Raw genomic sequence first — 23,313 nt, 5'->3', positions numbered from 1 at the left:
CCAGAAAGTTCAGCGATCTACAATCCTAAATTAAACCAAACTCGGATACAATGAGTTTTCTAATTTTACGCGTAACGTATTTTGAAAACAAAGGACCACAACAATGAAAGATATCAAATACGTGAAACTTAGACAATATTTATTATGTTGCATAAAAACATAATGTTATATATATAGTAAATATATAGTTCTTCTGTTTGAAAATAATACAATTTCTTTTCATTTTAATCGATTTTCTCCAATCGGTATTCTTTCATCATAGAACTATCTCTGACTAAAGCCACGGAAATAGAACAAAACAATCAATATCAATCTCTCTGATACTTTTATTCAAAAATAGTTTGCACTTATGAAATGCCTCATATTAGTCATAAATTTTAACCAATAGTATAATTTTTATTATAGCAGAATTATTGTATTCTCCATTCAAAAAAAGGTTTCACTATCAAGTCTAAGACTATCTTAAAATGAAAAACAAGTTATTTTTAATGTATAATTTCGTTTTAAATAAATGAATAATATATTTTACTTAAAGCTGACAGGCTTAATTATGTTTAAAAAACTTATTTTACCGAGCTTCTTGGAGCCCTCTTGGCGCTGAATTGCGCTTTTGACGACGTCATTGCTGAACTGTGTGCTGGTCATTGATGACCCCTATGGCTATGGCATTCAATGTGTTAAGATACATTAAATTGTACCAACATACTTATTTGGCAACTACAGATTAAACTATAGCTTTTACTGTGTAACTGAAACAACTCATTTATATTGGGTTAAAAATAACAGGATTTAGTCAAGAACTTTGAAAACCACACAGATGACATAAACCAGGTTTTAATAAATCTCTGTATAAAACCTTTATCAACTCTAGAGATCTTAAAAAAATAATTCATATAACACAAACCTTGGGAAGATTACTAAGTATAAAAATATTATTTTAACCAAGAGTTTTTTTATCCTCTTCACTTTAACTCTGATTAAACTCTGATTATTTCTATTTTATTGTCTTGTAACTCTAAGTCTTTACAGTTTTGTTTGTTTCCTCTATAACTCAACACTATTCTTATTATTACTCTTTGTCAGTTCAAAATATCCATTCTATTACTTTATATTTACATTATTCAATTTGACTCTATTAAAATTTGATAAATGGAGTAAGTAAAATTAATTAGTTTAGCATTAATTAAAAATTTACTGAGCTATTTGACTTAATAAGAATCAATATTACAATGCATATATGTGAAAGATTTAAAAGTAAGAGACTTTTTAAAAAAATAATAGAAAGTTTACAATGAAGAGAGCTAAAAATTAAAGATTAAAAATTACATTTTGTCCAGAGAGTAAGTGCTAATTTTAAATGATTTCTGGCTCAATCGGGCTATTTGGTGGGCTGTATTCTTCAAGACTGCCTGAACCATTATATCGTAATAAGCCTTTTCTTACCATATAAAATCGAATAGTGCTTATAGGAATGTCATATTTCTCTGATGCAACTTGAAATGTGGTGCCCTGTGCTACCATTTCTGCTGCTTCCCTGAGATCTTTTTCAGGACGTCTTGGTGGCCTTTGACAGCTTGAAATTGTGTTGTTTTTATCACTTATCAAAACATTATCAATTTTTAAATTTGAAGAGGAAGAAGAGGAAGGTTCAGTTTCTATAGATATTGTTGCTTTTATTGATGCTTCTATGGTAGAAGCTCTCTGTTGAGATGTGGATTTACTAGAAGAACTATTATCTCCCTGATTGGGTAAATTACTAACCTAGAAGCATATATACAATTAATGAGAAGAACAAATGTTAAAACTTAAAAAATTCTAAGATAATAATAATAAAAAAAAGAGGTCGATTAATGATTTGAAAAAATTTAGGTAGACCTGCAAATCTTCAGCTCCTTGTGTCAACTTGGAAAGTTCTTTTTCTTGGTAGTCTTCTTCAGTCATTTTTGACGCAAATTTCTTCCCGGTAAACTTAAGCCTCAACGGTCTCAACTAAACCTGACTAAACTGGCCAACCAAGTGCTCGTGCAGTCGTGCAGCGCTACAAATTTTACGGCTTAGTTAGGTAGCTGTTCAAAATTGAATCATGTACATACATACGTTAACATTTCTTAACGGGAGAAGAGAAGGAATGGCGAAAGGAAAAAGGAATCCAACTGGATATGACCGATATGACTCACTCATTGCTGCCAAACGTACTTAGGCCTGCTTAGGCCTAGGTCCACTTAGGTCTCACCACTGCTGTTCTCAGACTTCCTAGTTAGCAGGTCTTCATTCCTCACTCAAACCATACTATTCGAAAAAAGTAAATAACGCTCCATGTGTTGGGAATTGGGACAGCTAAACACGTATATACATATTTTTGCGATCAACTACAAAATTATGCAATTAAAATAAATAAAACTTTATTCAAGAAAAAATAAGTGTAATCTTAATATGTCCTTATTAACGTGATCCAAGATCAAAATAATCAAATCAATTATTGGATTAGGATCTAAAACTTGTATTGAGTATTTTAGCTGAATAAAAGCTTCATTTTAAGTTATTCAAGGCATATAAAATTTTTAAATAAAAATCTTATAAATTAAGATACAATTTCCTCAATTATTAAATAAAAATTCTCTACATAATAAAAAGAGAACGAAAACATTCAATATTTTACTTTTTCAAATACTTTTATTAAGAAATACTTTGCACTTATTAAATGCCTTATATTCATCATTAATTTTAATTAGAATAATTATTGTTATAGCATTGTCCTATTCTCTACTCAGAAGCATGCTTCACTAACACATCTTATACGACCTTAAAATTAAAAGCAACTTTATTCTTAAAATACAGTTTACTTCTAAACCAAACAACATTACTTAGCTTTCTCAAAGCTGACATATGATGTTTCCTTAGCTCGAAGATTTACATTTGCCAAGAATATATTTTGAAATCCTCCTGTTTTCGATTATGAAAAAATTTTGAATGAATAATTCTGGTTAATTATCTCATACTTTTCTTTTATCTCAAGAAATTTAGAAAATCAAAACAGGGGAATTTATAAATCTCATTGTAATCTCACATTAAAATGGTGGCGCGGAAGAGGGACAGGGATCGCGTTCACATTGTGAAATCTTTCTCTCTCTAAAGTTTATGTACTTTGTCTCAGATAAGTTTGTAAACTACACTTTACAATATTTGGATGTTTTTTTAAGCATGCGCGGTTCCTTTTACCTATTAACTTACCTCTCAGGTGATTTGATAAAACTATTTCTAAGCCACCTGACTTAAAAACATATCTTGTGTATATTTGTATTTACTTTCTATTACGACTGTCCTTAACACTTTTACTATGAAACAAAAGTTTACTAAAAATAGTTGTATCACTCATCAATGGAAATAATTAAGTAATACATATAGTAATTGTTGTGATCAGCTTATGGGATCAATAAATTCATCGAGAAGTGATACAACTTACCATTAGACTGTTAGGGCACATTACTCTATGTCATGATAAATTTTTAATAAAATACTTTGCTTCCTAAAAACCGATTTGACGCAATCCAATAAAATCAGCAACTCTGTAAATCCATTTCTTCCACTTCTATTAATTCATGCATACAAAATGTACAATAAAAGCGAACTGGTTTGTTACACTAATCATTTTTGAATCAATCTAAATAAAAATTACCAAATCAACTATTGATTCCTTTTGAAATGGATTTCTCGTGCTGAACGTATTTTTACAATAAAATTCTTTACAAATTTGATATATGTATGCATCCTTATACATTATAAAATCAACTATATAATAATTAAATTTATCCAGAAGTACATTATAAATTGAAGCATCTCCCATCAAGTCACTTATAGAGGATATTTCGTGAATCCTTTTATGCATATATTTCCTAGGTGTACAACTGTATTATAATCAACATTCTTGCAATGGTCGCCGAAAAACTAATAGCAATGACTTAATTGCTTACTGAATTTAAGAAACGAAACAATAAAATCATACTATGATGCATTGGTTCTCTCTCTCTCTCTCTCTCTCTCTCGTTCTCGCTTTCCCTCTCACCATATTAAAAAATTGTCAAAAATAAGTTTTATAATAGAAATAAGTGAACATATAAACGCACATGGAGCGAGCTGGAAGTTGCCACTTAAATTAGCTCGATCCACCATTTACCTACAGAATAGAGAGTTAATCTCTACATAAATAATATAACATAATTTTTAATTTCTAAAAGTTTAATAATACAATCGTTGACTACAGTATTCTACAGAATGGTCGATTAAATAATAGCTTTTCTCAAATATTTTTGACATTTATTAAACAATCCATAAGCGATTATTAATTACTGAATAGCCCATAGATGCTGAATATGTATATGAAATAAAATTTTTCATAAAAATGAAGTTATTACTATAAATTCATTTAATAATTATAGATTTTGAGAACTTCTACCGACTGGACCAATCCATTGAAATTTAGTAATAAATAATATTTATTCAGAACTTTCAAAACCATAGCCGATTATTGATGCTGGACAAATATGTAAATATGTTCTTAACGTAATTGATTGAATTATAAATGATAGATTAACATTAAATAAACCAATTAGAAAACCTAATCTAAAACTAATAAGATCCTTACTTATATGTCTCTTTTATGATGTGGTGATTTTACAAAGTTCTATACTCAAGTTGGTATCAATTACGAAGCACGCATTCGAAAATGCTTCGTATTCTCGCTATAACCAAGTTCAACATTTGCTCGACAAAGTAATCTTGTACTCAATCATCTCTAAGCAATTACACTACACATGCTTATACATTATAAAATAATATATATATATATATATATAATATTAATTACAATAAATCTTAATCATAATTCCAGTTTTTTCGTCCAATCAGATACTTTAGTATAATATATACTTAATGATTACTATGAACATAATAGGGAAGCCTGTGTTTATCATAATCTCCATTAAGTTCGTTCAACGTTCATGTCTAAAAAATTATACCATATTACTAAACAGTGTTGTACTCTAATTTTTTTGTATCATTAATAATGAAATAACCACCAAATCATACATAAGTAGACGGCATCGCCTGAAATACGTAATTTACAGCGTGATTTGCCAATAATTCATAATCGGTAACTGTAAAGAAAAGAGAAAACGAGAGAAAAAAAATGAAAGAACTTATCTATTAAATATTCAAGCGTCGAATCATCCAAACAAACCCTGGATAGTATATCTACAAATAATAATAATACCACTATAAAAAAAAACTGGTTAACAAAGCTATTAAATATAAATATAATCGGCCTCAAAATGGCTACTTATATACTGTTTAAGAGTGGCTATTATAATAGTTATTAAGTATCATTCATGTTTTTCTTTGATTGTTGTTTAGTTATACACTTTAAGACACTATAATACGCATGAGTATGACACGGATTTTCGCTAAAAATATTTGTTAGATACGCTGAGCATTACTGGCTTAAGCACTGCACTAAAGTCACATAAAACGTATTGTGTTATTTAGAAAACTAATTATTCTTCATTGGTTTGAAATACTGGTTTAATAGCTCTGTATAAAACCTTTGTCAACCGGAACTCTTAGAACAATAATTTACATGATACAGACTTTGGAAAGATTGCTATATACGGACATCTTATTATTCTAACCAAGAGCTTTTCACTCTCTTCAAATTGTGATGAAATTCCTACATTTTCTCTTTTTGTCGTTTTAAAACTGTCATGTTAGTCTCGTTTTCTGTGTGTCTCTATCTGTTTATCTCTCTCTTATCCCTTTGCTCCACCTCCACTTTCTCTATCTCTCCTTCTCTTATCATTAGTAACACTTCTCTTTCTCACATTCAATACTTTTATTTTGTCTTATAAATGCTGAAATTCAGATTAGACTTTATTAGATGTAGCAGACGAAATAAGCGAGTTTATCATGTTTCTTATGAAATAAACAAATCTACAAAGTTGGCTGATTTAGTAGATGTAAATATTACATCGTTTAAATAAAAACGTTGAAAACAGAAGGTTTAGAAAAAAAATAACGAGAGAGTGAAGAGGTAAAAATTAAAGATTAACAGCTGTACATTGTCGAACGAGTGTTGACTCGATTAACTCTGTTTAAATAATATCTTGGACACATTGTAACAAACAACATACTTATTAAGTTCATCTTTTAATGTACATCGCACACCCTATCATTATATTTTTTTATCGAATGCTATTGTTAACTATTAACGTAATTAACTTTTAATTAGATGTTGATTATTCTCAGTGTACAAGAAATTCTATTTTTAAAAAATGAAGATTACCAAAAAGCACAATAGCTCCGTATTATACATCGATCTTTAACAATACCATTATTCCGACGTTAATTAGTTAATTAATAATTAATGTATCGATAAGACTTTAATGGCTTATTCTCTTTTGTTTCATACACGAGCGTACCTTTGTAAATAAATTCGAGGTACGTTTGAGGCCTATAGGAAAGGCAATTATTTACGTGGCAAAAAATGTCATATATAGCATCTTATGTTTATATCCATTTCTGTATCTGGCACTCTTTTCTATGATTAGGCTGTTTTCATTTACTGTAATTTACTTTGCTGAATTATTGCGTTGCATGGAAAAATATGGCTTTATCCGAATGCTATTTAACAAAGGCAATACACTGTAAGATTACGTTACATGCACCACAACTGCTGTCATATAATCAAAATTCTGTGAAAAGGCATAATCAATATTCATAAAAACAATAATGCTACAGATCTCATCATTTTTATGAAAATTGACTTTCTTATCGTCAATTACAAATGTTCTTATTTGTACACTAGCATGTAAAAAGCATTACACTATATACGTCATGATCCTTCACTTCTTGTGATGTCTAACAAAGCTAAAAGGGTTAAACCTTGGACAAATACCAGTTGTCTTATTTTATAGGTCGTCATCAAGGTGTATAGAATACATGGGCAGAAAGAACAAACTGTCCTTGATAAAATGTCTACAAAAATATCTGTATAATAATTTGAGGGTTGCAGTTCCTACTGTTTTTCAATGATTATATATCTGCCAAATGTTACCAGTCTTGAACATAGTGACTTAATCATCCTTGGATTATTTTTAATGATTACTTTACAATTATTCACTATCAGATCGAATGTGTCAATGCCATGCCCAATGAAGCGGAGGAAGCATTATTAATCTGTTTGAAGCTTAACTCAATACAAATGAGATACAAATTAATCAGTATACGATATTGAGGTGCCACAGTAGCTTAGATATACTAAGAGATATATGTTTAATATATATATATATATACATATATATATACATATATATATATATATATATATGTATATATACGTATAGTACTGAATTATTTAAATACAGTATAATAAACGTAACTTAATCTACTTATCTTATACTGAAAATAAGATATTTTGAATCTACCAAAGTGAAAAAAAAAAAAAAAAAAAAAATAATTTGATATTTCACATGGTATAAGTTATTTGAAGAACATCATTATTATGCTCAAATCAATCATCTTTTTCATATTCCATATATCCAAATGTATCTGTCACTAAGTAAAAGAAAGGAACACGGCTCGGAGTGAACCATATGCACAGCGTTCGACCACAGCACAAGATGATTATGAAAATATAAATATTTTGTGTATGTATTGATGCGTTTATTTTGTTTTGAAGTGAAAATGAAATTGACTATAGTTTGATCATTGGGTGAAATTTGTTTGTAGGTAGGAACACGTTATACTATGAATACGTATATAGGCATTATTATTACAGCAATCAGTAGTACGTAATAATAATTTTAAGACATGTATTATTTCTTAATGTAAAATAGAAAAACAAGAAGGCTGTACTCTTGTCAAATGCTGCATTGAACATATTTAAAGATAAACCCGTACATGTTATATATATATATACATATGTATACAGAATAGGGCAAAAACTTTGTCCTCCTTGAATATCTCTCATTTGTAAAAATACGAAAAAATATTATGCTGAAGATAACCTCCTCTTTGCCTCCACTAATGTGAACATTGATGGTATTACAATATTTCTTCTCTATATCATTGGAGTTACATATATAACATTTTTTCATATTTTTACAAATGATGGAAAATTTAAGATTGACAAAATTGTCAACTTACTCTGCACATATATTTTATATACCGAAGACTTGAGAAAAATGGTTAAAGAGATACATCGCCGTTCGATAAACGAAGATGTTTTTGTGTTTCCTTAATAGTACCTTAAACAATTAGGTTTGATTAGAATTGTTCTGCTTATATAAATGTAGATATCATAGTCAACTGGTGTCATCAGAATAAAAATAAAATATTATAAAATAATTAAATAAATGAAATGAAAAGGAATCTTCAGTATAATTACTATGTTCATCATAAGTTAATCACTAAGAATGAGAAATGCAATGGCTATTAAATGATCAAAATGTTTGTTCCAAAGTGGATTTTGGGCACAACAAAAATTCTAGGAGATATCTTGTAAAATATGTTCATGATGGTTTTGTACTTAAATATAACCCGATGTGATCAGTCTTTCAATAAACACTGAGTTCATCTCATGTAAATAATTGAAGAAATCTTGGCGAGTATAAGAAACATTGGGTTTGCGCATAACTTAATGCTGTGTCCGAACATTTACATATGGCATTTATATACACTGTGAATGGAGCTGTTCAAGACTCAGATCATACTTGTATTTGCAAGTACAATAAGTACAATATATTGCTAATAATATTTGATCGTAAATGCTTGTCAAGGCACGCACTCAAATAAATTGAGCACATCCTATACTGCAAGTAAATATATATATGAAATAATAGACAACTCAGTATGAGTTAATAAGAGAGAGAAAGAGGAAAGAATTGATGATAGGTCTGGAACAGCTCTGCGACAAAAATTTGTTCGATTCAACTTCTGTCTAAAAACTCACTACTCTTTTCTATAGCACTACGGTAGGCTGGAGTTTAGGCTCTCTGGTAAGCGGAAATTCATCATATGATATGGCGGACTGGCTGGACTTCCCGGTTGACTATTCACGCCGAGATTGCTTGAACCGCGTCCACGTTTTCGCCTTTGTAATATGCCCTTCCTCACCATGTAAAAACGAATAGTGCTTATGGGGATGTTATATTTCTCTGATGCAACTTGAAACGTCATGCCACGTGCCACCATGTCCGATGCCTGCTTAAGCTCTTCTTCCGAGCGCCGTTGTCGCCTTTGATAACCTGGGACATTTGGTTCTTTATACAAAACTTTCATTAATATCTTCACCAAATGCTGCATTTTTTTTTCAAAAATAATTTATAATTATAATGCTTTAATACAAACAATATGATCTATATTTTCAAACGAAAGCAAAATAGAATAATATTATTTACTATAACCGAAAATTACCTTCTATAGCGGGGAACGGGCTGCCACGATTGCAATTACTGCTTGGGACCATACTGATCGAGTATGGTCTCACTTCCTGTTGCTGTGTAAACTGCTCATCTGGCTCCATTTTAACCATTCCCTGAGTTTCTGTTAGAGTTGCTTCACAAGCACTCAGTGCTTTTTCTAAATGCTGTAATGCTTCGCTATGTTCCATATTTACGAAATTGGCAGAGTTTGAATTTTCTGTGTTCTGAGTACTAGGATTCTGGGATATAGTACTTGCTGTACTGGTTGCTGACAGTTGTGGGGCCTCAATGAAATTTGTGCTACTTTCGTCACTTATTAAAGCTTCATCAATTTTAAAATTTGAAGAGGAAGAAGAGGAAGGTTCAGTTTTCATAGAAGCTGGTGGTGTTACTGATGTTCCTGCTGTAGAGGTTCCCTGTTGAGAAGTGGCTTCGCTAGAAGAACTGTTGTTTCCCTGAGTGGATAAACCACGCACCTAAAAGCACAAATAATTAATTACAAACTTAACGCAACAAAATTTCTTTAATAATGTGAAAGATAATGATAATAAAATAATAGAGGCCAATTGAAAGTTCAAAAAAATTTAAACAAACCTGTAAAACTTCAGCAGCTTGCATCAGTTTAGCAAGTTGTTGTTCTTCAACGTAAACTTCTCCTCGATACATAAATTCAACCAAAGCTTGTAGCTCCCACATTCTCATGTCTCTTAAAAATATAATAGGATGGGTGCATGGTATTTCTAACAATAGCCGCTCCAAATAATCGCTACAAGCGGACAATACTACTTTATGACATTTTATTGAGCCACCATCACAAGCCAAAGTAACATCAACAAATTGTTCTGAGCTTAACAGCTTTGGAAATGCATTGTGCATGTTTGATTGGTGAGAGTTCCATGATACACAGAACTGTTGTCGATCTCTACTAGGATAATTTCCTGAAGAAGGCAAATTATTTGCCGTTTCCATGATCTCGGTTGCTCAAGTATGAAACTTATCTGTCAAAATAAAGATAGGAATTACAATAATTAACAAACAAAAGATTCAAATTAAAATATAGGATCAAGAAAACACAAGCTCTGAGTAAACCAAAAGGAAGCATTTAACTAGATATCCAGTCTAGTACGCCATTAGTACATGTTACAAATATATCTAATGACGCACAATTTTGTGTTATAAACAAAAATATGAAAAAAAATCTGTCGGTAACTTCATAGTGTAACTATGAAAATTCTATTTTATACAAGGAAATATAAAAGAAAACATTCAGCTTATAAGAAGAAATTAGAGTTATACAAGTAATTTCACACTGGCTTTATGTATAAATAATTAATAAAAGACAGTATTTAATCTTCTAATATAAATGTTGTATATTTATAGATATGCAAAAAAACAAATAAAAGTTCTTTGTTAATTTAAAATCGTTATGTCTGTCTTTAGCTTCAACCTGGCAAACAAAGCAAGTAAATAAGTCGGAAATGATAAAAAAAAAAATTAAGCTTAATGATAATATGGAATTGGGGTTTAAGGAAAAAGAATGAATTTTCGAAGTATACTGTCACAACAAGATGAAAAGGCATCAATAGTTTAATATAAGAAAAGTGAAAAAAATGGTAAAATTCATTAAAAGTAGGAGCGCGAGGGAAACAAAGAGGTCCACTGCTTAATAAAAGTATGGAAAAAAGGCGAATTGGGTATCGAATAAGAACACCAAAGAAATTTCAACGAAATGCTAATGATGCTAGTTCAAAATCTTACAAGTAACAATGAAACTGATAATAATAACGATGCGAGGTTAACAAGAAACTCAGCGGGATTGAAAAAAATTTACAATATGGCTACTCCTAAGAGTTTATAGCAACAATAATTTAAATAGACTCACGGGGCAATATTTTTCCAATTAAGCAAAAGTTTGGACGAAACTTGGTTTGAAATCTTCTTAAAGTACGTGAGGTAGAATACTTAGACTTAAATGATATAAGAAATAGTTGTAAAAAGCAAGATTGAAGTTCTGAGAAAATTCATAAGAATCCTTAGCATACAACAAAACAAATATATATAAAGCTATTATAACTCTAACCGAAATCTTGGGAGGAGGAAAACTTACGGGCCAAGCGGCGTTTTTTAATCACGTGTTCGAAATGCGATAGACCGGATAGGTTAATGTTGAAAAATTCACAGGGTCAACGAGTTTCATGGGATTTTTGTGAATCAAGTGAAAAATGGTGAAATCTTTGTGGGAGACGCTGTCGGCGTGAGTGCCATCACCCCCCAAGAACGCCTTGAAAGTTTCACGTTTCTCATTCGTTTAATCCGGTTAATTCACTCGTGTTTCACACTTACCAACAATTATTCAGCTTAACTCGATGTTATTAGAGAAAAGTTTTCACTCACAAATTTCCGCCGTGATCGACTCCTTTGAAAATTTCGCGTCGCTTTCGGGAAGAATCCCTTAAGAAAACATTCATCCGTCGAGATTTGCACTAGCTAGGGGAGCTAAAGGGTGGGGGTAGTTAGGCTGGGGCTGGGGGTAGCTTAGAGAGGAACACTAGCGCGCCACTTGATTTTTTTCCTAAACTTTCAACAATAAACATTTCTCCTGTTCTAAATAAAAGCCATTCTATCCTTTTAAATTATTTTACTCTATCTACTTAACAATAGATTTCTACCAAATTTACACTTTCTCTTTAACTTTACTATTCTTCTTTCTTCCTATATCTTTATTTTGTATTAACTGCAGGTTTTAGCTTTCTGCCATGGTATGTATGGCCCTGTCCGCAGTGTCCGCCTTATAAACAATGATCGACCAATGCGCAGCCTTTACTGCGCAGTCCAAATTTACCTTTAACCGATTTTTCTTAGCTGTAATACCGTAATAATTTTCCTTTAGGGCTTAAAATATTCAAAAATTTGTCTATCCCTTTTAATACATTTGTTAAAGGTTTTTTAAACTTTTTAAAAGACTATAGTGGATTAGATATTTAGGTTATTTTTGGACTGGAGTGATTAACCAATCACGGGACGGATACCTACTTCTTGATTGGTCGATACTTTTTCTTTTATTGTTATTAATTCTTATTCGTGGAATTTCTTGCAAATATTTTTATGCTTTTAGGAATACATTTATAAAAAGCGGCGCGCAAGCATGTGCTTGTGGAATGTGGCGTCTTGTGATGGTGCTACTGTGCTGCCATGCCGGCACACTGCGGCACACCGCCCGCACTTCTCAAACGCATTTTTTTTTGTCGATATTACTTGACTAAAAAGGTTGTGTGTATGGTCGTATATGCGACGAAAAATTTAGATTTTTTATTTAAAATGATAAAATCGTAAGTCACTATGTATTCCATCTGTAAAAATACCCACCCTTCCACTGGGGTGGAACACGCAATTACATGTTATTTCTTCAACCGTTCAGAAAAATGTCTAGTCGTATCTGGAGCAAATGTTATAAGAGTTTTTCGTCTGATACCAGATATCGATATGACAAGAAAAGAAAAATATACAGGTATTATCTTATTAAATTTCCAATTGAGTAGAAAGCTTTGGATTAAATTTTCACCGAAATGACAAAAAAAAAATGTGTTTTATGCATTTATCCACTTTACATAAAATTAATAAACTATTACAGATTCTCGTCCTCCAAAAATGAAACTTGAATGTCTTGCTCAATATACTTTACATGGAAATATCATGTCAATACAGTCTGTAAGTCTTATTGGTTCACAAAGAGATTCTTTGCTTCTAAGTTTTCGTGATGCTAAGTTGTCAATCGTAGAATATGACCAAGATCAACATGATCTAAGAACAGTATCATTACATTATTTTGAAGAAGAAGAAATAAAGGTAAATCTTAATAAGAAAATAAACGTATAGTAATAGTATAAATTATAAATTTATATTTAATGTACAAGGATGGATGGACCAATCATCATCATATTCCAATAGTCAGAGTAGATCCAGAAGGAAGGTGCGCTGTTATGTTAATTTATGGTAGAAAATTAGTTGTCTTACCATTCCGAAAAGATCCAAGTATTGATGATGGAGATTTGGATGCTACAAAAATACAGAATCATCATAAGGCCCCTATTTTATCATCATACATGATAGTTTTAAAAAGTTTAGAAGAAAAAATGGACAATGTTATAGACTTACAATTTCTCCATGGTTATTATGAGCCTACCCTACTAATTTTGTATGAACCTGTGAGAACATTTTCTGGGTAAAATCAATTATATTTTCTTTTACTTATAAGATGTGTATGTGTGGTTCTAAATATACATATACTAATATTTGTATAATGTTTAAATAGGAGAATAGCTGTTAGACAAGATACTTGTGCAATGGTAGCAATATCATTAAATATTCAGCAGAGAGTTCACCCTATTATTTGGTCTGTATCAAATTTACCATTTGATTGCTACCAAGCTGTACCTGTGAAGAAACCTCTAGGAGGAACATTAATAATGGCAGTTAATTCTTTAATTTATCTTAACCAAAGTATACCACCTTATGGTGTGTCATTAAATAGTTTAGCTGATGCAAGTACTAATTTCCCACTAAGTAAGTACAATATAAAATGATATCTATATAGTTGTTTTAATTGTAACTTAACGATAATTATAATTATTTTATTTAGAATCACAAGAAGGTGTAAAGATGAGTTTAGAAGGAGCTCAAGTAGCATTTATATCATCAGATAGATTGGTTGTTTCATTGAAGAGCGGAGAATTATATGTATTATCCTTATTTGCAGACAGTATGAGATCAGTTCGTGGTTTTCACTTTGACAAAGCTGCAGCTAGTGTTTTAACGTCGTGTGTAAGTTATTTATTGATTTTTTCATAAAATTATGAATTTTATATGATTTTTTAAGTACTATTATTTATATAAATCAGGTTTGCATGTGTGAAGATAATCATCTATTTCTTGGATCACGTTTGGGTAATTCACTTTTGTTAAGATTTACTGAAAAGGAGCCAGAAAATATACAAGCTCCAGTTGCAAATGAAGTGATGATTGAAGATAATGAAAATGAAGAAACACCTGCAAAAAAAGTTAAACAAGATTTTCTTGGAGACTGGATGGCTTCAGATGTATTAGATATCAAAGATCCTGAAGAATTAGAAGTATATGGAAATGAAACTCATACTTCTATTCAAATCACCTCTTATAGCTTTGAGGTATATTTTCAAAAATGTATTTTTTGAAAAATTCTGATTAAATTACTTCAAAAAATCTTTCAAAACTGTTTTAGGTTTGTGACAGTCTTTTGAATATAGGACCTTGTGGAAATATATCAATGGGAGAGCCTGCATTTTTATCTGAAGAATTTTCCCACAACCAAGATCCAGATGTTGAATTAGTAACAACCTCTGGTTATGGCAAAAATGGTGCTTTGTGTGTTCTTCAAAGATCTATTCGTCCACAAGTAATTCAGCATATTTTATAATTTATATTAACTATAAATAAAAGAAAATTTAAATTAATTTTAAATATGTTCTCATCATTATAAAGGTAGTAACTACATTCGAGCTACCTGGATGTGAAGATATGTGGACAGTTATAGGAAATTTGAATAATGAAGAGCAAACAAAACCAGAAACAGAAGGATCCCATGCTTTCCTGATACTGAGTCAAGAAGATTCAACAATGGTATATACATTAGTTTTTCAGCTATTCGCAAAGTCTGCTCAAATTTTATTGTTGAATAGCTCTTATTTGTTATAATATGGTAATTCGTATGAACAAAGTTGTTTTCTATATTTTAGGTTTTACAAACTGGACAAGAAATTAATGAAGTAGATCAAAGTGGGTTTAGCACACAGGGAACAACGGTATTCGCAGGAAATCTTGGTGCGAATAGATATATAGTACAAGTGACTCAAATGGGAGTCCGTTTATTACAAGGAACTGAACAGATCCAACACATGCCAATGGATTTAGGTTGTCCGATTGTACAAGCAAGCTGTGCAGATCCCTTTGTCACTTTGCTTACTGAGGATGGTCAAGTAATCTTACTCACACTGAAAGAAGGGAGAGGAATGGCAAGATTGCACGTTCAGACAGCAAATTTATTGTTTCGTCCGCAAATAGAAGCAGTATGTGCTTATAGAGATGTAAGCGGTATTTTTACAACACAGCTTCCTGAAAGCGTGGAAGAAGATGCGTCTGAAAAAGAGCATAATGTTGAAGAGCCTCTTGTCACTAATATTGATAATGAAGACGATTTATTATACGGAGATGCACCAGCTTTCCAAATGCCGATGCCTCCTCAAGTAAAAGCAACGGAAACGATTAAAAAAGTTCCTTGGTGGCAGAAACACCTGCAAGAAGTAAAACCTACATACTGGCTACTCGTATATAGAGAAAGTGGCACTCTAGAAATTTATTCTTTACCTGATTTACATCTTTCTTATCTTATTCGTAATTTTGGATTTGGTCAATATGTTTTGCATGATAGTATGGAATCCACGACTTTGCAAACTGCGCCGGTTAATGAGATTCCTCATCGCGAGATGCAGGTTCGAGAAATTTTAATGGTATCCCTGGGTCATCACGGAAGTAGACCAATGCTGTTAGTACGTTTAGATAGTGATTTACAAATTTACCAAGCATACAGATATCCAAAAGGACATTTGAAATTACGCTTTAAGAAATTAGATCATGGAATGATACCTGGCAGTTTAAAGCCAAAACACAAAGAGGAAGATATGCCAAATGCGAATGAAACTAGAATTTCTATGATGCGTTATTTTAGTAATATTGCTGGCTATAACGGAGTATTCATATGCGGGGACTATCCTCATTGGATATTTTTAACTGGTCGGGGTGAACTACGGGCTCATCCTATGGGCATTGACGGTCCAGTAATGTTTTTTGCACCATTCAATAATGTTAATTGTCCTCAAGGTTTTCTTTATTTTAATAGAAAAGAAGAATTAAGGATATGCGTCTTACCAACTCATTTATCTTACGATGCCCCTTGGCCAGTTAGAAAAGTACCGTTACGTTGTACTCCTCATTTTGTTACTTATCATTTAGAAAGCAAAACTTATTGTGTAATAACAAGTATTGCAGAGCCTCTTAAAAGCTATTACAGATTCAATGGGGAAGACAAAGAGTTTACAGAGGAGGAAAGACCTGAAAGATTTCTGTATCCCACACAAGAACAATTTTCTATAGTTTTATTCTCACCAGTCTCATGGGAAACTATTCCAAATACAAAAATAGAATTAGATCAATGGGAACATGTTACTTGTTTGAAAAATGTGTCTCTTGCATACGAAGGTACAAGATCTGGTTTGAAAGGTTACATTGTTTTAGGAACAAACTATAATTATGGCGAAGACATTACCAGTAGAGGTCGAATACTTATTTTTGATATTATAGAGGTTGTTCCCGAACCTGGCCAACCTTTGACAAAGAATAGGTTCAAACAAATTTATGCAAAAGAACAGAAAGGACCTATAACTGCTATAACCCAAGTTTCTGGATTCTTGGTATCTGCGGTTGGCCAAAAAATTTATATTTGGCAATTGAAAGATAACGATCTTGTAGGTGTTGCATTTATAGACACACAAATTTATATTCACCAAATGTTAAGCATAAAGAGTCTCATTTTAGTTGCTGATGTATATAAGTCAATTAGCTTATTACGATTCCAAGAGGAATATCGTACGCTTTCCTTGGTCAGTAGGGATTTTCGACCCGCTGAAGTCTTTACCATCGAATATTTGATTGATAATACTAATTTAGGCTTTCTCACAGTGGATGGTGAAAGCAATTTAGCTCTATTCATGTATCAACCAGAATCTAGAGAGAGCCTTGGTGGGCAAAAGCTTATTAGGAAAGCAGATTTTCATTTAGGGCAAAAAGTCAATACATTGTTTCGTATTAGATGCAAAACGACTGACCCAGCCAATGAAAGGAAAACTTTTCCTGGTGCTGACAAAAGGCATGTAACAATGTACGCATCTTTGGATGGTGGTCTTGGTTACATTTTACCAGTACCGGAAAAAACCTATCGAAGACTTCTCATGCTGCAAAATGTATTAGTCAGTCATATTTGTCATATTGCTGGGTTGAATCCTAAAGCTTATCGGACGTATAAAAGTTATGTGAGAATGCATGGAAATCCAGCCAGAGGAATCATTGATGGTGATCTGATTTGGCGTTATTTATATTTGCCAAATAACGAAAGAATAGAAGTTGCCAAAAAAATCGGCACAAAAGTACAAGAAATTATAGAGGACATAACTGAAATCGATCGACAAACTGCCCATTTCTAAATCAATCAAATCTATTTTTGTATCATATTTGAAGCGCGATGTAATTATTTTTTTAAGAGTAATTATAACAATTGAACGGATTTCACCACTATGACTTATTACGACCAATAGCGTAGCTTAATGTTGTAAAAAAGCAGTATACCGTTAGTAATTTAATAAATTCAATCTTAATGATAATGTATATATTACATTTTATAAATGAAACGTACGATAAAGCCAATGCTCTCGTATTTTCTTCAATTGTTTCGCAAATTTCATCGTACGACTTAACTATTTGTGTCATCAGTTCATTTTCTGAAGCTGCAATCATTGTAAATTTAATAGTAGTAATATTCAACATATTTATGCTAAAATGGCTGAACCATCTGGAAGACAATCTAAGTATTTATCTTCATCAACTTACGGCCGTCTAAGTATAAGCGGAAGGCGGGCGTCAAAATTGAGTAGAATCCAAGAATCAGGTGCATTTAAAACTATGTATTAGTATAGAAACACTTATGCAAAATAACAATAGTTAATGTATCCCCCCTTTCTAATTTAATTAAGAATCCTAATTTTACTATTTTAATGTAAACATATATACATATCTGTTATCTGATGTAAAGATACTTTAAGAAGTATCTTAATAAATATCTAATGTATTGATCAAACAACATGTTTGATAAATATGGTAAGGTGGAGGATTCGTTGTAACATAAATCTGTATAGAATTTGCTTTCAACTAATGGAAAGAGTAAATCATTTTATTTATAATATTTTTTAATTTTTATTAGTAGAAGCTTGAATGATTATTTCCTCCTTTAAGCTTAGACTAAAGTGAGCTCTAACAAAAACAATTTTAATTTTATATTATCATACTTATTTTCAAACTATTTTGTTCAGTGTCTACTGAGTCATTAAAACTGGAAAAAAGACTTTATGAAGCATTTACGGTTTTCGACAATGCTAACACCGAAGAAGTTGACGTTCGAGACTTAGGAACAATAATAAGATCATTAGGTAAATTTGTTTACTTAGTTATTAGCTTTTTATATAGATGTATTTTTCCTCTATCCTATTAATTAATAAAAATATTTTATACTATTTATAAGGATGTGTAATTACCGAAACAGAGCTACAAGAAATTCAAGTTGAATTGGAAGATGTTGAAAATAACAATGTTTCTCTAAGTAGATTCGTAGATTATATGCTGAAAGCAATAAATGAAAGAAAGTAAGTGTATGATATAAAATATAATAATTCCAGAAGATTTGTCTGCTCTTTTATACTAACAGTTATTGCTCACATTAAAATACTAAGATACAAACCGGCAGAGCCCGAAGATTTATTAAAGGCGTTTCAGCTTTTGGATCCTGAAAATAAGGGGTATATTTTAAGAGAAGATTTAGAAAAAATAATGACAGAAACAGGTGAGCCTCTTACTCAAGAAGAGGTAGCTGATATGATGACAGTTGCTTGTGAACCAAAATCAGACAAGATTTACTATGAAGACTACATTAATTTATTAATTGTAAGTATTAATGTTTAAAATGATAAAAGAACAAAGGGAGCAGGAGTTATAAATATATAAAAACCCACTTAAAATAAAATCTATTTAGAACTAGTAAATATAATAATTAAATATTATTTCGTTAATAAAAAAATTATAGGTAAAAATTCCTAAAGAATTATATATCTATGCGATAGCTGATGAAATTGACGCTGCTAAATTAGCAGCAGCACCCAAAAGACACAGATTACAAAGCCTTCTTCTTAAAGTAGATTAGTGAATTCCAAAAATTTGAACTAAACAAAGTTAGTTATAAATATGTGAAATATATTTTTCTTAAAATTTTATAGATAAAAAATATTAATTATGTACATAAATTTTTCCCTTAGAAAAATATTATTTGAAGCAGGGACATAATAAAATGATTAGCATTTGGTAATATAAGTATATAAAAGTATGTAAACATTAGGCAATGTTACAATTTCGAAAATACTGGCTTCTCTCCTTTGGTAGCTTGTGCCATTACAGCATTTAAGAAATCTTCACTTTGTAGCATTGCTTGATTTTTCCAGCGCTGTTGCATTAAGAAAAAATTAATTATTATTGAAATTATTATAAAAGACGCCAACTTATATTTGTTTTTTCAGGTTGATTAAAATGATACATACAATGTGATCTAATCCTTCTTGAACTGTATGGTCTCGTGAGTAATTTAAACTTTCCTTACTGGTTTGCACAGCAACAGGACTTTTACTAGCTATTTCTTCAGCAAGTTCTATTGCTTTTTCCAATAAACTATAAAGAGTTCATGATTGTGTGAAAAAATTTTATTAACAAATTTTATTGCAATATCGAAAGGCCACTTATAAAATTCTCACCTTTGCTGTGTGTCAAATATTTTGCTAACAAATCCATTTTGCAATGCTTCAACTGCAGGGAATTTTCTTCCAGTGAAAACTAGTTCCCTTACTAAACTTTGGGAGCCTATGGCTTTTGGCAATCTCTGCAATGTTCCAACATCAGCAGCCATTCCAATATCAACTTCCTTGATTACAAAGTACGCATCAGAAGTACAGTAACGAATGTCTACTCCAGACACCATGTCTATACCTGCTCCTATACATGCACCATGAATAGCAGCTATTACAGGCTTGGGACACTGTTAATAATAGATTATTTGTTAATAACAAAAACATCAGACTGTAAGTAACATAATACCTTTTCTACAGAGGAGAGAGATTTTTGATATTTTTTTATAAAAGTTTCAATGACTTTGCTCTTCCTTGCAATATCATCATGTTTACCAATTTCTTCCCCAAACTTCATCATACTTGATAAGTCAATACCTTTTAAGATAAAAAAATGTTTTTTATAAATTTATAATGTAAATTATAGGTAATGTAGCAATTTAGATAAATTTTACCTGCGCAGAATAATTTTCCATTGGCCGCAAGAACAATAGATCTGCATTCAGGATTGGAGCCCAGTGAATTAAAACATTCCCCAAATTCTCTATAAATTTTTAAATTAAGTAAAGCTACATAATTAAATCATGAAAGTGTTTTATTACTTACTCCCACATTGTAGTATCCAAAGCATTTCGTTTATCAGGTCTATTTAGCTGTACCAAATATACAAATGGTTTTGGAACAGAAACAGCTAAGGTTGTATATCTTTCCAGAGGCATAGTAGAATAGTTTAATGCATTTAAAGGAGCTATAAATATTTTTTATTATTATTATTTAGTTTATTATACTAGAAAAAAATTGTGAAATGAAATTAAAATAGTTAATTAATTTACTCTTTTCATATGATATATTAGATATATTACTAAATACTTTTTTATTAAAAAGAAAACAAATTTATTTTACTTTTCTTTATATTACGAAGGACGAAGCTTCTTACAATATTGGTAATCATTTTTCTTTCAACTAATTATCATACGTACATACAGAGGTTATGGTCGTATTTTATGTAGACGTCACTGAACTCAAAGGTCCATCTACATTTTGTTACGTACACTATTGGTTCCGATGGGTTCATGTGAGATTTTAAATGTTAATAGCTACGACCTTTGATATGCCAATGGGTCATCAATATTTAAGAGTAAAAAAATAACATTAAAGCTTTTAATTATTATTATAAGTTGTTTATTAAGAATGGTTTGGTGTATTCTTTGCAAAGTGTAAACTCATAAAGTATACATCTTTCTTAAATAAAAAGTATAGAATTAGAAAAGACATTATATATATATAATATATAAATACAACAATATGTACAATTGCTTAACAATGGAAATAATTGATAAATAATAATTATTATATTAGTTAGGTTTAAAGAGTCCTATGATGTACTAACTTTTAATGACAAATTTGTACTATAAATATTAAGGCTAAAGTTGTTTATAGAAAAAAGTAAATTTCTACAGAACTTAAACTTTAAAGTAGTAAACATTTAGTTTATGAGCAAGATTGTTTTTATCTTTACAGAATTCATTATATTAAATTTTATCTTTTTTCTTCTTATCAGAAATTGTATATTTATCATAGGTTTTTGTAGGATCAAATGGCTCCCATCTACTAGCTGGGAAAATATGTTTATTCCTCTCATACCATGATCTGAAAATAAACATTTATTTCAAGTAAAACATTATTCAATTCATTATTGGTCTGCATACCTTAGTAATACTTTTCCAGCATGCGATTCTTCTGTTTCAACCGATGCATCATGCATGACACGAATATCATCATGAACATCAAATGTAAAAAGTGGACCACTTTTACCCCTAGCCTATAATTTAATTAAGAAGTTACATATGAAAATTTCAAAAACAAAAATAATCACATGTTGCCTATATTATTAAATTACCTTTATGACAATGAAGTCATAAAATGTATAATGATGTGGTAGAATTAAATCTTCTTTGACATACATCAACTGATCTGCCATCACAGTTTTTAATTCACTAAATTCACGTCTTAAGACCTCTAAGCATCTTTGAAGTAGCTGATAAATTGAATTACCTATACGAATATAACCACACAACTGTAAATAAAAACATTTACATATTTACTATATTATTTATGTCGATTGTTATACCTTTTTTCATAATAACACTTCTTCTATGACCAGACCCATCCCAATAGCTGAATGTAATTTCAATTTCCTCTTCTTTCAATGCATTTTGTTTTCTAGTCCACTCTTGCCTTAGTTCTTCTCTTAGTCTGTTTTCTTCATCTTCCCTTTCTCTGTCTGGTAAAAAACTTGTATCTACATCTGGATTCTTTTTGATTTTCTTAGCAACGGGTTCTTGAGATTTACTAGATTTTTCTGATTTGGCATCCGAGTCTTCATCGGAAAGCTCATATTCCTCTTCATCTAAATTAAAGGATAATGCTTGTATTTGCTTTTTTTGTTTGTTCTTTTCCGCTTGTTTGGCAGCAAGCGCTCTTTCCTTCTCCTGCTCCTTTTCTCGTTCTTTTTGTGCTAATTTCTTTTCTCTTTCTTTCACTATATTCTCTTGTTTAGCTTTCATTTCATTTAATGTAACTAAACCTATCGTTGAAGATTTTAATTGTTGTTCTACAGCATTATAATGTGTTGCAAATTTATTTTCAATATTATGAATTTTCAAATCATCTTCTATTTTCTTCTTACGCAGCTCTATTTCTTGCTGCGCTATCTCTCGTTTTTTCATCAATTGCATTGCTCGACCAGCTTCACTAGCTGCTCCTTTGTAATGTGCCATTTTTGTTGTTATTTAAATTCAATAATCACTTTAAAAAGAGTTTTAAAGTCCTCAATAAGACAGCAACGAAGGATTTCTAGTTTTCCTATAGACAACTTAACCCACAAACTAGATTTGTTTTTCCATCCGTAAGGTTAGGTTGGGTTAGGTTTCTGGAGGTTCAGGAGGAGAATAGAGTAGTCCTATTGGTTCACCTTGTCTTTAATTCTATTGGTTGAGTCGTCACTATCCAATGGCGGGAAGTTTAATTTAATTTGAGCTATGCTTGTTTGAACTGTTTTTATTCCAATAACTAAATTGCTGATGATCCTT

The 23,313-nt window shown here is 31.0% G+C and overlaps 5 protein-coding genes across 11 annotated transcripts; 2 read left to right on the top strand and 3 right to left on the bottom strand.

The window, feature by feature from the left end:
- Positions 1 to 818: 818 nt before the first annotated feature.
- Positions 819 to 11,973, bottom strand: LOC136783321 (broad-complex core protein isoforms 1/2/3/4/5-like). Of its 4 annotated transcripts, none has more exons than XM_066743405.1 (6): positions 11,817 to 11,973; positions 10,068 to 10,471; positions 9,466 to 9,949; positions 9,002 to 9,311; positions 1,876 to 2,038; positions 819 to 1,761 (listed from the first exon to the last, which is right to left on the bottom strand). In XM_066743405.1, the coding sequence occupies exons 2-4, from the start codon at positions 10,440 to 10,442 to the stop codon at positions 9,019 to 9,021; spliced, it is 1,152 nt and encodes a 383-aa protein (XP_066599502.1). In that variant the 5' UTR covers positions 10,443 to 10,471; positions 11,817 to 11,973; the 3' UTR covers positions 819 to 1,761; positions 1,876 to 2,038; positions 9,002 to 9,018. The 4 variants fall into 4 exon arrangements, with proteins under 4 accessions (XP_066599502.1, XP_066599503.1, XP_066599504.1 ...); XM_066743406.1 differs by having other exon boundaries at positions 11,868 to 11,947; XM_066743407.1 differs by lacking the exon at positions 11,817 to 11,973 and adding an exon at positions 11,581 to 11,739.
- Positions 11,974 to 12,675: 702 nt separating this feature from the next.
- Positions 12,676 to 18,637, top strand: CPSF1 (cleavage and polyadenylation specificity factor subunit 1). The gene is made up of 9 exons (XM_066743280.1): positions 12,676 to 12,981; positions 13,105 to 13,319; positions 13,388 to 13,695; positions 13,786 to 14,036; positions 14,113 to 14,294; positions 14,372 to 14,656; positions 14,731 to 14,904; positions 14,991 to 15,128; positions 15,245 to 18,637. Exons 1-9 carry the CDS (start codon positions 12,813 to 12,815, stop codon positions 17,762 to 17,764), a joined length of 4,242 nt encoding a protein of 1,413 aa, XP_066599377.1. The 5' UTR covers positions 12,676 to 12,812; the 3' UTR covers positions 17,765 to 18,637.
- Positions 18,113 to 20,017, top strand: LOC136783342 (dynein regulatory complex protein 8-like). 2 transcript variants are annotated; one of them, XM_066743443.1, is made up of 5 exons: positions 18,113 to 18,225; positions 18,647 to 18,763; positions 18,856 to 18,976; positions 19,064 to 19,274; positions 19,901 to 20,017. In XM_066743443.1, exons 1-5 carry the CDS (start codon positions 18,117 to 18,119, stop codon positions 19,907 to 19,909), a joined length of 567 nt encoding a protein of 188 aa, XP_066599540.1. In that variant the 5' UTR covers positions 18,113 to 18,116; the 3' UTR covers positions 19,910 to 20,017. The 2 variants fall into 2 exon arrangements, with proteins under 2 accessions (XP_066599540.1, XP_066599539.1); XM_066743442.1 differs by lacking the exon at positions 19,901 to 20,017 and adding an exon at positions 19,414 to 19,532.
- LOC136783330 (delta(3,5)-Delta(2,4)-dienoyl-CoA isomerase, mitochondrial) lies at positions 19,560 to 21,264 on the bottom strand. Of its 3 annotated transcripts, none has more exons than XM_066743422.1 (7): positions 21,202 to 21,264; positions 20,828 to 20,969; positions 20,677 to 20,765; positions 20,472 to 20,599; positions 20,132 to 20,412; positions 19,922 to 20,048; positions 19,560 to 19,827 (listed from the first exon to the last, which is right to left on the bottom strand). In XM_066743422.1, the coding sequence occupies exons 2-7, from the start codon at positions 20,938 to 20,940 to the stop codon at positions 19,729 to 19,731; spliced, it is 837 nt and encodes a 278-aa protein (XP_066599519.1). In that variant the 5' UTR covers positions 20,941 to 20,969; positions 21,202 to 21,264; the 3' UTR covers positions 19,560 to 19,728. The 3 variants fall into 3 exon arrangements, with proteins under 3 accessions (XP_066599519.1, XP_066599518.1, XP_066599521.1); XM_066743421.1 differs by having other exon boundaries at positions 21,125 to 21,263; XM_066743424.1 differs by lacking the exon at positions 21,202 to 21,264 and adding an exon at positions 21,055 to 21,166.
- A 121-nt stretch (positions 21,265 to 21,385) lies between these two features.
- LOC136783324 (protein FAM50 homolog) lies at positions 21,386 to 23,142 on the bottom strand. Its single transcript, XM_066743416.1, has 4 exons — positions 22,353 to 23,142; positions 22,122 to 22,276; positions 21,931 to 22,043; positions 21,386 to 21,871 (listed from the first exon to the last, which is right to left on the bottom strand). The coding sequence occupies exons 1-4, from the start codon at positions 22,999 to 23,001 to the stop codon at positions 21,754 to 21,756; spliced, it is 1,035 nt and encodes a 344-aa protein (XP_066599513.1). The 5' UTR covers positions 23,002 to 23,142; the 3' UTR covers positions 21,386 to 21,753.
- Between the last annotated feature and the right edge of the window lie 171 nt (positions 23,143 to 23,313).

Source organism: Prorops nasuta, unplaced genomic scaffold (genome assembly GCF_024137725.1).
Source record: "Prorops nasuta isolate Cenicafe-Biocafe unplaced genomic scaffold, Cenicafe_Pnas_1.2 PNAS00033, whole genome shotgun sequence".
Taxonomy (NCBI): domain Eukaryota; kingdom Metazoa; phylum Arthropoda; class Insecta; order Hymenoptera; family Bethylidae; genus Prorops; species Prorops nasuta.
The sequence above is the reverse complement of the archived record's forward strand: the minus strand, read 5'-3'. Positions and strand labels throughout refer to the sequence as shown.

Bases quoted from the DNA above. Each gene is read 5' to 3' on its own strand.
- LOC136783321 (XM_066743405.1), bottom strand. From the start codon at position 10,442: ATGGAAACGGCAAATAATTTGCCTTCTTCAGGAAATTATCCTAGTAGA. The intron at 9,950-10,067 runs GTTTGTTTAAAT...TTGTGCTTTTAG, and splicing joins AAGCTGCTGAAGTTTTACAG to GTGCGTGGTTTATCCACTCA. The intron at 9,312-9,465 runs GTAATTTTCGGT...TTTTGTATAAAG, and splicing joins CCCGTTCCCCGCTATAGAAG to AACCAAATGTCCCAGGTTAT.
- CPSF1 (XM_066743280.1), top strand. From the start codon at position 12,813: ATGTATTCCATCTGTAAAAATACCCACCCTTCCACTGGGGTGGAACAC. The intron at 13,320-13,387 runs GTAAATCTTAAT...TTAATGTACAAG, and splicing joins TTGAAGAAGAAGAAATAAAG to GATGGATGGACCAATCATCA. The intron at 13,696-13,785 runs GTAAAATCAATT...ATGTTTAAATAG, and splicing joins CCTGTGAGAACATTTTCTGG to GAGAATAGCTGTTAGACAAG.
- LOC136783324 (XM_066743416.1), bottom strand. From the start codon at position 23,001: ATGGCACATTACAAAGGAGCAGCTAGTGAAGCTGGTCGAGCAATGCAA. The intron at 22,277-22,352 runs GTATAACAATCG...ATATTCGTATAG, and splicing joins AAGTGTTATTATGAAAAAAG to GTAATTCAATTTATCAGCTA. The intron at 21,872-21,930 runs GTATGCAGACCA...GTTTATTTTCAG, and splicing joins GCTGGAAAAGTATTACTAAG to ATCATGGTATGAGAGGAATA.
- LOC136783342 (XM_066743442.1), top strand. From the start codon at position 18,117: ATGGCTGAACCATCTGGAAGACAATCTAAGTATTTATCTTCATCAACT. The intron at 18,764-18,855 runs GTAAATTTGTTT...ACTATTTATAAG, and splicing joins AACAATAATAAGATCATTAG to GATGTGTAATTACCGAAACA. The intron at 19,275-19,413 runs GTAAGTATTAAT...AAAAAATTATAG, and splicing joins ACTACATTAATTTATTAATT to GTAAAAATTCCTAAAGAATT.
- LOC136783330 (XM_066743421.1), bottom strand. From the start codon at position 21,173: ATGATTACCAATATTGTAAGAAGCTTCGTCCTTCGTAATATAAAGAAA. The intron at 20,049-20,131 runs GTGAGAATTTTA...AACTCTTTATAG, and splicing joins ATATTTGACACACAGCAAAG to TTTATTGGAAAAAGCAATAG. The intron at 19,828-19,921 runs GTATGTATCATT...TTAATGCAACAG, and splicing joins AAGAAGGATTAGATCACATT to CGCTGGAAAAATCAAGCAAT.